At 48.4% G+C, this 12339-nt stretch overlaps 1 protein-coding gene across 1 annotated transcript; it reads right to left on the minus strand.

Moving 5' to 3' along the window:
* Positions 1-228: 228 nt before the first annotated feature.
* On the minus strand, positions 229-12229 carry DSN1 (DSN1 component of MIS12 kinetochore complex). The gene is given in 14 exon segments (XM_066209197.1): positions 229-326; positions 419-434; positions 437-585; positions 2788-2996; positions 2998-3037; positions 3783-3853; positions 4684-4743; positions 5692-5770; positions 6479-6560; positions 7978-7998; positions 8000-8052; positions 11351-11644; positions 11876-11921; positions 12005-12229. Coding segments are annotated over 14 exon segments (1380 nt in total). The 5' UTR covers positions 12167-12229.
* Positions 12230-12339: the final 110 nt, after the last annotated feature.

The raw sequence follows: 12339 nt of genomic DNA on the forward strand, positions 1-12339 counted from the left end.
GGCCGCAATTGGCTGATCATTTTGATTGACGCAAGCGTGGACCAACCAGAATAAAGCACCTCGATCCCACCCCGCTCCGCCCTGTGATTGGCTGATGGCTCTGATTGACACCCGCACCAACCAATCAGCACAGCGGATCGCCAGACGCGGAAGAGACGCTTTAAAAAAAAAAAAGCGGGAAGATTTTGAGGGAAAATCGGGAGATTTTGGGATTCTCCTGGTTTTTTTTTATTGTTCCCCCCCTCGGCGGGGCGGCGCCTTTTGGGCCTTGCGCTGCAGCAGCCTCCGCGCGGGGGAGCCCTGCACGTTCCGGAACGCTCGGGAGGCTGGAAAAACCCGGGAAAAATTCCCTTCATTCCTGCTTTTCCCCCCCCAAAAATTCCGGGATTTTGGGGGATTTTTGGGGGGGTTTGCTCACCCAGCTGCTCCGAGGACGCCCCCTGAGGAAGTTCCTGCTCTGGCGGTGGAATTCCAGCACCATTTTCCCGGCCTGCTGGGCCTCGTCCACCTGGGAATTCCCCCCCCCCAAAAAAAAAAAATCCCGATAAAACTCCCAGAAAAAAAAAAATTTAAAAATCCCATAAAACCCCCATTAAACCGCCTGAAAAAATCCAAAAAATTCCCAAAAAATTCGCCATTAAAACCCCCAGAAAAAAGTTCACAAAATTTCCTGTTAAAACCTCCCGAAAAAAAATTCCCCCAAATCCCCAAAAATTCCTCTTAAAACTTCCAGAAAATATTCCCAAAAACCCCCCGGAAAAAAAATCCCAAAACTCCCGTTAAAACCACCAGAAAAAAACCTCAAAAATTTCCAAAAAATTCCCAAAATCCCCATTAAAATCCTCCTGAAAAAAATTCCCCAAAATTCCCATTAAAACCTCCAGAAAAAAATTCCCAAAAATTCCCACTAAAACCTCCGGGAAAAAGTTTCCCCCAAAACTCCCCGTTAAAACCCCGGCAAAAATTTCCAAAAAAAAAAAAAAAAAAAAAAATCCCTGTTAAAAGTCCAGAAAATATTCCCCAAAATCCCCAAAATATTCCTAAAAATCTCCATTAAAACCTCCCCAAAAATTCCCAAAAATCCCTTAGAAAAAATCCCCAAAAATTCCCCCAAAAAATCCCCCCCTAAAATTCCGAAAAATTCCCCAAAAAATCCCCCCCAAAATTCAAAAAAATCTCCCCAAAAATCTCCCCAAAAATTCCAAAAAAATCCCAAGAAATCCCCCGCAAAAATCCCAAAAAATCTCCCTAAAAATTCCAAAAAAATCCTCATTAAAACCTCCCCAAAAATTCCCAAAAAATCCCCCCAAAAAATCCTAAAAAATCCCCCCCCCCAAATTCCCCCAAAAATTCCAAAAATATCCCGAAAAATTCCCAAAAAAATCCCCCCAAAATCCCCCAGAGAAAATCCCAAAAATCCCCCCCAAAAAAATCCCCAAAAAATTCCCCCAAAAATTCCAAAAATCCCCCCAAAAATCCCCCCAAAAATTCCCCCAAAAAATCCCCAAAAATCCCCCCAAAATCACAAAAAATTCCCCCCAAAATTCCCAAAAAATCCCCCCAAAAATTCCAAGAAATCCCCCCAAAATTCCCAAAAAATCGCCCTAAAAATTCCCCAAAATCCCCGTTAAAATCCCCCCAAAAATCCCCAAAACCCCCCCCCAAAATCCCAAAATCCCCCAAAAATTCCAAAAAATGCCCCCAAAAAACCCCCCCAAAAATTCCCAAAAATATCCCGAAAAAATCCCAAAAAATCCCCCCAAAATCCCCCAGAGAAAATCCAAAAATCCCCCCCAAAAAATCCCCCCCAAAAAATTCCCAAAAAATCCCCCCAAAAATTCCCCCAAAAAGTCCCCAAAAATCCCCCCAAAATCACAAAAAATTCCCCCCAAAATTCCCAAAAAATCCCCCCAAAAATTCCAAGAAATCCCCCCAAAATTCCCAAAAAATCGCCCTAAAAATTCCCCAAAATCCCCGTTAAAATCCCCCCAAAAATCCCCCCCCAAAATCCCAAAAATTCAAAAATCCCCCCAAAAATTCCCAAAAATATCCGAAAAAATCCCAAAAAATCCCCCCAAAATCCCCCAGAGAAAATTCAAAAAATCCCCCCCAAAAAATCCAAAAAAATTCCCAAAAAATCCCCCCAAAAATTCCAAAAATCCCCCCCAAAAATCACAAAAAAATCGCCCTAAAAAATTCCCCAAAATCCCCGTTAAAACCCCCCCCAAAAATTCCCAAAAATCCCCCCCAAAATCCCAAAAATCCCCCCAAAAATTCCCAAAAATACGCCGAAAAAATCCCAAAAAATCCCCCCAAAATCCCCCAGAGAAAATCCCAAAAATCCCCCCAAAAAATCCCCAAAAATGCCCCCAAAAATCACAAAAAAATCGCCCTAAAATTCTACAAAATCCCCGTTAAAACCCCCCCAAAAATTCCAAAAAATCCCCCCAAAAATCCCCCCAAAATTCCTAAAAATATCCCGAAAAATTCCCAAAAAATCCCCCCAAAATCCTCCAGAGAAAAATCCCAAAAATCCCCCCAAAAAAATCCCCCCCAAAAATTCCCACAAAATCCCCAAAAATCCCCCCAAAAAACTCCCAAGAAATCTCCCCAAAAATCACAAAAATTCCCCCCAAAATTCCCAAAGATTCCCCCCAAAATTCCCAAAAATTCCCCACAAAAAATCCCCAAAAATCCCCCCCAAAAATCACAAAAAATCCCCCCAAATCTCCCCAAAAATTCCCCAAAATTCCCCAAAATTCCCCAAAATCCCCCAAAATTCCCCAAATTCCCCCAATCCCGGGGGGACGTCCCCCAGGCGGGCACTGTCGCGCCGCCCCCGCGCTCCGCCGCGCGCACCAGGAGGGCCGAGGGCGCCCAGGGCGGGGCCGTGCCGCGCCAGCATCGCGCCGTAGTCGGGCCTGGAATCCAGGATCCGGGATTTGGGAATTCCGGGAACGGCCGCGGCCGGGAGCCCGGCCCGGAGCTCCTCCAGACACCTGGGAGAGGAGGAGAGCCGGGGAACGTGGGGCGGGACCTGGGGACCGCGGAGGGAAATTCGGGAATTTGGGGGGGAAAGTTGGGAATTTGGGGAGGGGAAAGTTGGGAGGAAATTTGGGGGAAAATTTGGGAGGAAATTCGGGATTTGGGAGGAAATTTGGGGATTTGGGAGGGAAATTTGGGAGGAAATTTGGGATTTGGGGAGAAATTTGGGATTTGGGAGGTAAAGTTGGGATTTGGGGGGAAAGTTGGGAATTTGGGGGAAAATTTGGGAGGAAATTTGGGATTTGGGAGGGAAATTTGGGATTGGGGAGGGAAAGTTGGGATTGGGGAGGGAAAGTTGGGAGGAAATTTGGGATTTGGGGGAAAATTTGGGAGGAAATTTGGGAATTTGGGAGGAAATTTGGGGATTTGGGAGGGAAATTTGGGAGGAAATTTGGGAATTTGGGAGGAAATTTGGGATTTGGGAGGAAACTTGGGGATTTGGGGGGAAATTGTGGGGATTTGGGAGGGAAATTTGGGAGGAAATTTGGGATTTGGGGGAAAATTTGGGAATTTGGGGGGAAATTTGGGGATTAGGGAGGGAAAGTTGGGGAGCAAAAAAGGGAATTTGGGAATTTTTTGAGGAAAAAGGTGAATTCTGGGATTCGTGAGGAAATTTTCGGCAGGATTTTGGGAATTCCTGGTGGGAAAACTGGGAATTTGCATTTGGAGAAGGCCCGATTCGGGGATTTGGGAGGGGAATCTGGGAATGTTTTGGGGAATTTTTTGGGAATTCTCACCTGGAGGCGTCCTGGAGCGCTGCAGGTGCTGCTGGAGGAGCCCGTCCCAGGCCTGGAGCTCCCCGGACAGCCTGAGGGGACGGGGGGGGGACGGGGGGGGACAGGTGAGGGACAGGTGTGTCCCCAGGTGTCCCCAGATGTGTCCCAGGTGTCCCCCAGGTGTGTCCCAGGTGTGTCCCAGGTGTGTCCCAGGTGTGTCCAGGTGTGTCCCAGGTGTGTCCAGGTGTCCCCCAGGTGTGTCCCAGCTGTGTCCAGGTGTCCCCAGGTGTGTCCCAGCTGTCCCAGGTGTGTCCAGGTGTGTCCCAGGTGTGTCCCAGGTGTGTCCAGGTGTGTCCCAGGTGTGTCCCAGGTGTCCCCAGGTGTGTCCCCAGGTGTGTCCCAGGTGTCCCCAGGTGTGTCCAGGTGTGTCCCAGGTGTGTCCCAGGTGTCCCCAGGTGTGTCCAGATGTGTCCCAGGTGTGTCCCCAGGTGTGTCCAGGTGTCCCCAGGTGTGTCCAGGTGTCCCCAGGTGTGTCCCAGGTGTCCCCAGGTGTCCCCAGGTGTGTCCCAGGTGTGTCCCCAGGTGTGTCCCAGCTGTCCCAGGTGTGTCCAGGTGTGTCCCAGGTGTGTCCCAGGTGTGTCCAGGTGTGTCCCAGGTGTGTCCCAGGTGTCCCCAGGTGTGTCCCCAGGTGTGTCCCAGGTGTCCCCAGGTGTGTCCAGGTGTGTCCAGGTGTGTCCCAGGTGTCCCCCAGGTGTGTCCCAGATGTGTCCCAGGTGTGTCCCCAGGTGTGTCCAGGTGTCCCCAGGTGTGTCCAGGTGTCCCCAGGTGTGTCCCAGGTGTCCCCAGGTGTGTCCCAGGTGTGTCCCAGGTGTGTCCCAGGTGTGTCCAGGTGTGTCCAGGTGTGTCCCAGGTGTGTCCCCACCTGGCCATGAGCTGTTTCACCTGAGCCACGGATCCCTCCAGGGCCGGATCCAGGGAATCCCTGTAGGAAAGGACCCAAAATTCCCAAATTTTCCTAAATTCTTGAGGCAAATCCAAAGAAAATCCCCCGAAAATTCCCAAATTTTCCGGCAAATCCAAAGAAAAATTCCCAAATTTCCGGCAAATCCAAAGAAAAATCCCCAAATTTTCCGGCAAATCCAGCAGAAATCCCCCAAAAAATCCAGATTCTGGGACAAATCCGGAGAAAATTCCCCCAACATTCCAAGATTTTCAGGCAAATTCATCCAAAATTCCGAAAATCCCCAAATTCCCAAAAACCAGCGCCAGAATTCCGGGAATTCTGGGGGGAAAATTCTGGGAATTTGGGAGGGAAGGGGGGAAAAAAAAATCCTGGAATGAAGAGAATTCTGGGATTTGGGGGATTTCCAAGGGATGGAGGAGCTCCTGGAAATCCCAATTGACCGAAAATCCTGGAATTCTCCAGGCTGGAAAAGGCCCAAATCCGGAAATTCCCAATTTTTCCACATTCCCACGGATTTTCCCCCCTCCCAGCCCGGGAATTCCCAATTTTTCCACATTCCCGTGGATTTTCCCCCTCCCAGCCCGGAAATTCCCAATTTTTCCACATTCCCGTGGATTTTCCCCCTCCCAACCCAGAAATTCCCAATTTTTCCACATTCCCGTGGATTTTCCCCCCTCCCCGCCCGGAAATTCCCAATTTTTCCTCTTTCCCCGTGGATTTTCCCCCTCCCCGCCCGGAAATTCCCAATTTTTCCACATTCCCGCGGATTTTCCCCCTCCCCGCCCGGAAATTCCCAATTTTTCCACATTCCCGTGGATTTTCCCCCTCCCAGCCCCGGAAATTCCCAATTTTTCCACATTCCCGTGGATTTTCCCCCTCCCCGCCCGGAAATTCCCAATTTTTCCACATTCCCGTGGATTTTCCCCCTCCCCGCCCGGAATTTTGGGATTTTCCCCCAAACCCGACCCCGGCCGAGGCTCCAGGCAATTCCCCAGGGTCCCATCCTGGAGCAGCCTCTGGAGCAGCCTCTGGAATTCCTCAGAGCTCGCCTGGACTGGCGGGAAAAAACGAACAAAACCAATTAAACCCCCCCCCAGGCATTAATGATCTCCTAATAATCAAATAATTGCTAATTACTCTTTCGGGTATTGAAGGATTCCCGGTCGTTTTTTTTCCCGGATTTCCGAAGGATCAGGAAGAGCCCGGAATCCCTCGGGAGCTGCTCTGACCCCTCCCCCGAGTAAACATCAATTAGTAATTATTTAATCGTTAATAATGAACGAATTGTTCCCTGCTGCCCGGGGAATTCAGGATCGGCATCTCCATGTATGGTCGTGCTCCTGGGAATTTTTGAATCCCAAAATTCCCAAAGTTTCGAGGAATCAGGAAGCCCCAGGAACCCCTCAGGACCCTTTTTGATCCCTCCCAGATGAATTATTAATCAATTATTAATTAATTCCCTGTTTTTAATGGAATGCAGCCATCAGCTCCTCCATTCCTGGCCGTTTCCCTGATTTTTTTTCCACCCAAATTCCCGGATTTTTTGGGAATCAGGAAGCCCCAGGAATCCCTCAGGACCCTTTTTTCACCCACCCCAAAATTAATCAATTAATTCCTCATTAATCCCGATGCTTTTCCCCCAGAAAATTCCCGATTTTTGGGTGGTTTTACCCCTTGGAGGAGTTGGGAAATTGGGGATTTTGAGGGGGAAAAATCCCAAATTTGGGGAATTTGGGGGAATTTTGGGGGGTCCCAATTCCCACCTTTGCAGCAAAAGCCTCGGGGTCGAATCCTTCGGATTCCTCCAGGACCTGCTGCAACTTCTGGGCACAAAACTGAGGGAAAAGGGGGGAAAAATGGGAATTTTCCAACACAAAATGGGAAAAATGGGAATTCTCCAACAAGAAATGGGAATTTTCCCAATACAAAATGGGAATTTTCCAACACAAAATGGGAATTTTCCAACAAAAAAAGGGAAAAATGGGAATTTTCCAACAAGAAACGGGAAAAATGGGAATTTTCCAACAAGAAATGGGAATTTTCCAACAAGAAATGGGAATTTTCCAACAAAAAATGGGAATTTTCCAACAAAAAAAGGGAAAAAATGGGAATTTTCCAACAAGAAATGGGAATTTTCCAACAAAAAATGGGAATTTTCCAACAAGAAATGGGAGTTTTCCAACAAAAAATGGGAATTTTCCAACAAAAAATGGGAAAAATGGGAATTTTCCAACAAGAAATGGGAATTTTCCAACAAAAAATGGGAATTTTCCAACAAAAAAAGGGAAAAATGGGAATTTTCCAACAAGAAAATGGGAATTTGCCAACACAAAATGGGAATTTTCCAACAAAAAAAGGGAAAAACGGGAATTTTCCAACAAGAAATGGGAATTTTCCAACAACAAATGGGAATTTTTCCAACAAAAAAAGGGAAAAATTGGAATTTTCCAACAAGAAATGGGAATTTTCCAACAAGAAATGGGAGTTTTCCAACAAAAAATGGGAATTTTCCAACAAAAAAAAGGGAAAAAATGGGAATTTTCCAACAAGAAATGGAATTTTCCAACAAAAAATGGGAATTTTCCAACAAAAAAAGGGAAAAAACGGGAATTTTCCAACAAGAAATGGGAATTCTCCAACAAAAAAAAGGGAAAAAATGGGAATTTTCCAACAAGAAATGGGAATTTTCCAACAAGAAATGGGAAAAATGGGAATTTTCCAACAAGAAATGGGAATTTTCCAACCCAAAATGGGAATTTTCCAACAAGAAATGGGAAAAAATCAGCTTTCATCCCAAATTTCTGGGGGTGAAAACCAAGACCTGGAGCCCAAATTCCCATTTTTTGGGGGTTTGAGGAGTTTTTTATGTGGGGGAAAATTCCAGGATTTGGGGGAATCAGTGTTCGAGGGAGAGGGGATTGGCCAAGAATTCCAGGATTTGGGGCAAATTCCAGGATTTTGGGTCAATTTTAGGATTTTCAGGAGCTCCTCCAGCCCTGGAACGGCCCAAAAATTCCAGAATTTTTGTCAGTTCCAAGATTTTGGGTCAATTCTCAGGATTTGGGGGCAATTTAAGATTTCCAAGAGCTGCTCATGCCCAAAATTCCCAGAAATTTGCGGGGAAATTCCAAGATTTCGGTTAATTTTAGGATTTTTCAGGAGCTCCATCCCTGGAAAGGCCCCAAAATTCCAGGATTTTGGGGGTGAATCCCAGGATTTTGGGATGAATTCCAGGATTTTGGGTGAATTTACCTGGAAGCTGGAGAGGAGGAGGAGGGGAGAGACGTTGGATTTCAGGAAGCTCCAGGCTGATGGATTGGCTCAACTCTGGGAGGAAAAAAAATGGTTAAAAACGGTGAAATTCCCCCAAAATCCGCTGGAATTTGGGCCAGAATTCCCCCAAGAGCAGCAGGATGCAGGAAAAGCAGGAAAAAAAGGAGAGAGAGAAAAAAAAATCAAACTTAAGGAAGGAAATGAGGAAGAGGGAAAATCGAATTGAAGGGGGAGATCAGGAAAAAGAGGAAAAAAATCACATTTAAGGGTCAAAAATGAGGAGAAATGGGGGAAAAAAGGGGGAAAATGGGGAAAATCCCATTGGGGGGGGAAATAAAGGGGGAAAATCCCATTTGGGGGGGAAATAAAGGAGGAAAATCCCATTTGGGGGGAAATAAAGGAGGAAAACCCCATTTGGGGGGAAAATAAAGGAGGAAAATCCCATTGGGGGGGAAATAAAGGAGGAAAATCCCATTTGGGGGGAAAATAAAGGGGGAAAATCCCATTTGGGGGGGAAATAAAGGAGGAAAATCCCATTTAGGGGGAAATAAAGGAGGAAAATCCCATTTGGGGGGGAAATAAAGGGGGAAAATCCCATTTGGGGGGGAAATAAAGGGGGAAAATCCCATTTGGGGGGGAAAATCCCATTTGGGGGGGAAATAAAGGGGGAAAATCCCATTTGGGGGGGAAATAAAGGAGGAAAATCCCATTTGGGGGGGAAATAAAGGAGGAAAACCCCATTTGGGGGGAAAATAAAGGAGGAAAATCCCATTGGGGGGGAAATAAAGGAGGAAAATCCCATTTGGGGGGAAAATCCCATTTGGGGGGGAAATAAAGGGGGGAAAATCCCATTTGGGGGGGAAATAAAGGAGGAAAATCCCATTTGGGGGGAAATAAAGGAGGAAAACCCCATTTGGGGGGAAAATAAAGGAGGAAAATCCCATTTGGGGGGGAAATAAAGGAGGAAAATCCCATTTGGGGGGGAAATAAAGGAGGAAAATCCCATTTGGGGGGAAAATAAAGGAGGAAAATCCCATTTGGGGGGGAAATAAAGGAGGAAAATCCCATTTGGGGGGAAAATAAAGGAGGAAAATCCCATTTGGGGGGGAAATAAAGGGGGAAAATCCCATTTGGGGGGGGAAATAAAGGGGGAAAATCCCATTTGGGGGGAAAATCCCATTTGGGGGGGAAATAAAGGAGGAAAATCCCATTTGGGGGGGAAATAAAGGAGGAAAATCCCATTTGGGGGGAAAATAAAGGAGGAAAATCCCATTTGGGGGGGAAATAAAGGAGGAAAATCCCATTTGGGGGGAAAATAAAGGAGGAAAATCCCATTTGGGGGGGAAATAAAGGAGGAAAATCCCATTTGGGGGGAAAATAAAGGAGGAAAATCCCATTTGGGGGGGAAATAAAGGGGGGAAAATCCCATTTGGGGGGGAAATAAAGGGGGAAAATCCCATTTGGGGGGGAAAATCCCATTTGGGGGGGAAATAAAGGAGGAAAATCCCATTTGGGGGGGAAATAAAGGGGGGAAAATCCCATTTGGGGGGGAAATAAAGGAGGAAAATCCCATTTAGGGGGAAAATAAAGCAGGAAAATCCCATTTGGGGGGGAAATAAAGGGGGGAAAATCCCATTTGGGGGGGAAATAAAGGGGGAAAATCCCATTTGGGGGGAAATAAAGGAGGAAAATCCCATTTGGGGGGAAAATAAAGGAGGAAAATCCCATTTAGGGGGGAAAATAAAGGGGGAAAATCCCATTTGGGGGGAAAATCCCATTTGGGGGGGAAAATAAAGCAGGAAAATCCCATTTGGGGAGGAAAATCTCATTTGGGGGGAAAATAAAGGGGGGAAAATCCCATTTGGGGGGGAAATAAAGGAGGAAAATCCCATTTGGGGGGGAAATAAAGGGGGAAAATCCCATTTGGGGGGGAAATAAAGGAGGAAAATCCCATTTGGGGGGGAAATAAAGGGGGAAAATCCCATTTGGGGGGAAAATAAAGGGGGGAAAATCCCATTTGGGGGGAAAATAAAGCAGGAAAATCCCATTTGGGGAGGAAAATCTCATTTGGGGGGAAAATAAAGGGGGAAAATCCCATTTGGGGGGAAAATAAAGCAGGAAAATCCCATTTGGGGAGGAAAATCTCATTTGGGGGGGAAAATAAAGGGGGGAAAATCCCATTTGGGGGGGAAATAAAGGAGGAAAATCCCATTTGGGGGGGAAATAAAGGGGGAAAATCCCATTTGGGGGGAAAATAAAGCAGGAAAATCCCATTTGGGGAGGAAAATCTCATTTGGGGGGGAAATAAAGGAGGAAAATCCCATTTGGGGGGAAAATCCCATTTGGGGGGGAAATAAAGGAGGAAAATCCCATTTGGGGGGAAAATAAAGGGGGAAAATCCCATTTGGGGGGAAAATCCCATTTGGGGGGGAAATAAAGGAGGAAAATCCCATTTGGGGGGGAAATAAAGGGGGAAAATCCCATTTGGGGGGGAAATAAAGGGGGAAAATCCCATTTGGGGGGGAAATAAAGGAGGAAAATCCCATTTGGGGGGAAAATCCCAATTGGGGGGAAGAAAAGGGGGAAAAATCCCATTTGGGGGGGGAAATAAAGGGGGAAAATCCCATTGGGGAGAAAATAAAGGAGGAAAATCCCATTTGGGGGGAAAATAAAGGGGGAAAATCCCATTTGGGGGGGAAAATAAAGGAGGAAAATCCCATTTGGGGGGGAAATAAAGGGGGAAAATCCCATTTAGGGGGGAAATAAAGGGGGAAAATCCCATTTGGGGGGAAAATAAAGGAGGAAAATCCCATTTGGGGGGGAAAATAAAAGGGGAAAATCCCATTTGGGGGGAAAATAACACAGGAAAATCCCATTTAGGGGGGGAAATAAAGGGGGGAAATCCCATTTGGGGGGAAAATAAAGGAGGAAAATCCCATTTGGGGGGGAAATAAAGGGGGAAAATCCCATTTGGGGGGAAAATAAAGGGGGAAAATCCCATTTAGGGGGAAAATAAAGGAGGAAAATCCCATTTGGGGAGGAAAATCTCATTTAGGGGGAAAATAAAGGAGGAAAATCCCATTTGGGGGGAAATAAAGGGGGAAAACCCCATTTGGGGGGGAAATAAAGGAGGAAAATCCCATTTGGGGGGGAAAATAAAAGGGGCAAACCCCAATTAGGGGGGAAGAACGGGAAAAGAAAGACTCAAAAGTGGAGGAAAAAACCAGCCACAAACCGCAAAGTCCTCCAGGACACAAGGCTGAGGGCAGCACCTCCGGCGCTGCCAAGCCCCGCTCCCGGGAGAGGGATTTTCATTACAAGCGGCCCCGTTCGGGGCTAAGGAGGCACGAACCGGTGACGTCCCGGTGGACGGGCGGCAGCGATTTGCGGCGGGATCGCCGCCCCTTGAGGCTGGAGCGGCGCCACGAGCGGCGCTTGTCCTGAGCGGCGGCCCCAAGCGGGGAGAGACGGAGGGAAACGGGCGGCGGCTCCTTGCCGGGGCTGCTCGGGGTTCTTTTCTTCCCGCTGGAGGAGCTCGGCGTTCTCTTGTTGCCGGGAGCCTCGGAAATCGCCTCGGAAATCGCCTCGGAAATCGCCTCGGAAATCGCCTCGGAAATCGCCTCAGCGCCCGCTGCCGGGTCCGCATCTGAGGGGAAACGAGCGCGTGGAAAGGGGAGGAGGGACTCGGTTTAACGGAGGTTTTTTTTAAAGGATTTCAGAGCACCGAAGGCGGTTTTTGACAATTTGATTTTTAAGCCGGAGGACCAGGAGCGCTGAGGGGGAAGCTAGCGCTGACGGATCCCCATCTCCCAAGCCCCAAATCACCCAACCAACCCCTCCCTGCACCGAGAGCAGCGATTTCCTTCCCAGCCCTTACCTGGAGCGGCTCCTCCGGTCTCGGGGCTGGGTCCTCCGGGGCATCGCTGAGGGGAAAAAACCATTACCCGGCGGGAAGCGCGGCCGCCCCGCGGCTCCCCCGGCCGGGCCGGTCCCCTCCGGCGCTAACCTCGTCCTCCTGAGGCGCGGCCGAGCCCGGCGGGGACGGGGCAGCGGCCGGGCCGGGGGAGCCGCCGGGTCCCGCTGCCGCCTCCGCCATGGCGGTTTCCCGCCACTCGCTTGCCCTCAGCGCCTTGCGCATGCGCGGAACCCGCTCCGGCTTCGCCGCCATCAGGGCAAGGGGCGGTGCTTGCCCTCAGCGCCTTGCGCATGCGCAGAACCCGATCCGGCTTCGCCGCCATCAGGGCAAGGAGCGGTGCCTGCCCTCAGCGTCTTGCGCATGCGCGGAGTCCGCTCCGGCTTCGCCGCCATCAGGGCAAGGAGCGGTGCCTGCCCTCAGCGCCT

The sequence above is a fragment of the Chamaea fasciata genome, unplaced genomic scaffold (genome assembly GCF_029207755.1).
Source record: "Chamaea fasciata isolate MVZ Bird 193981 ecotype frontalis unplaced genomic scaffold, bChaFas1.0.hap1 SCAF_741, whole genome shotgun sequence".
NCBI lineage: Eukaryota > Metazoa > Chordata > Aves > Passeriformes > Sylviidae > Chamaea > Chamaea fasciata.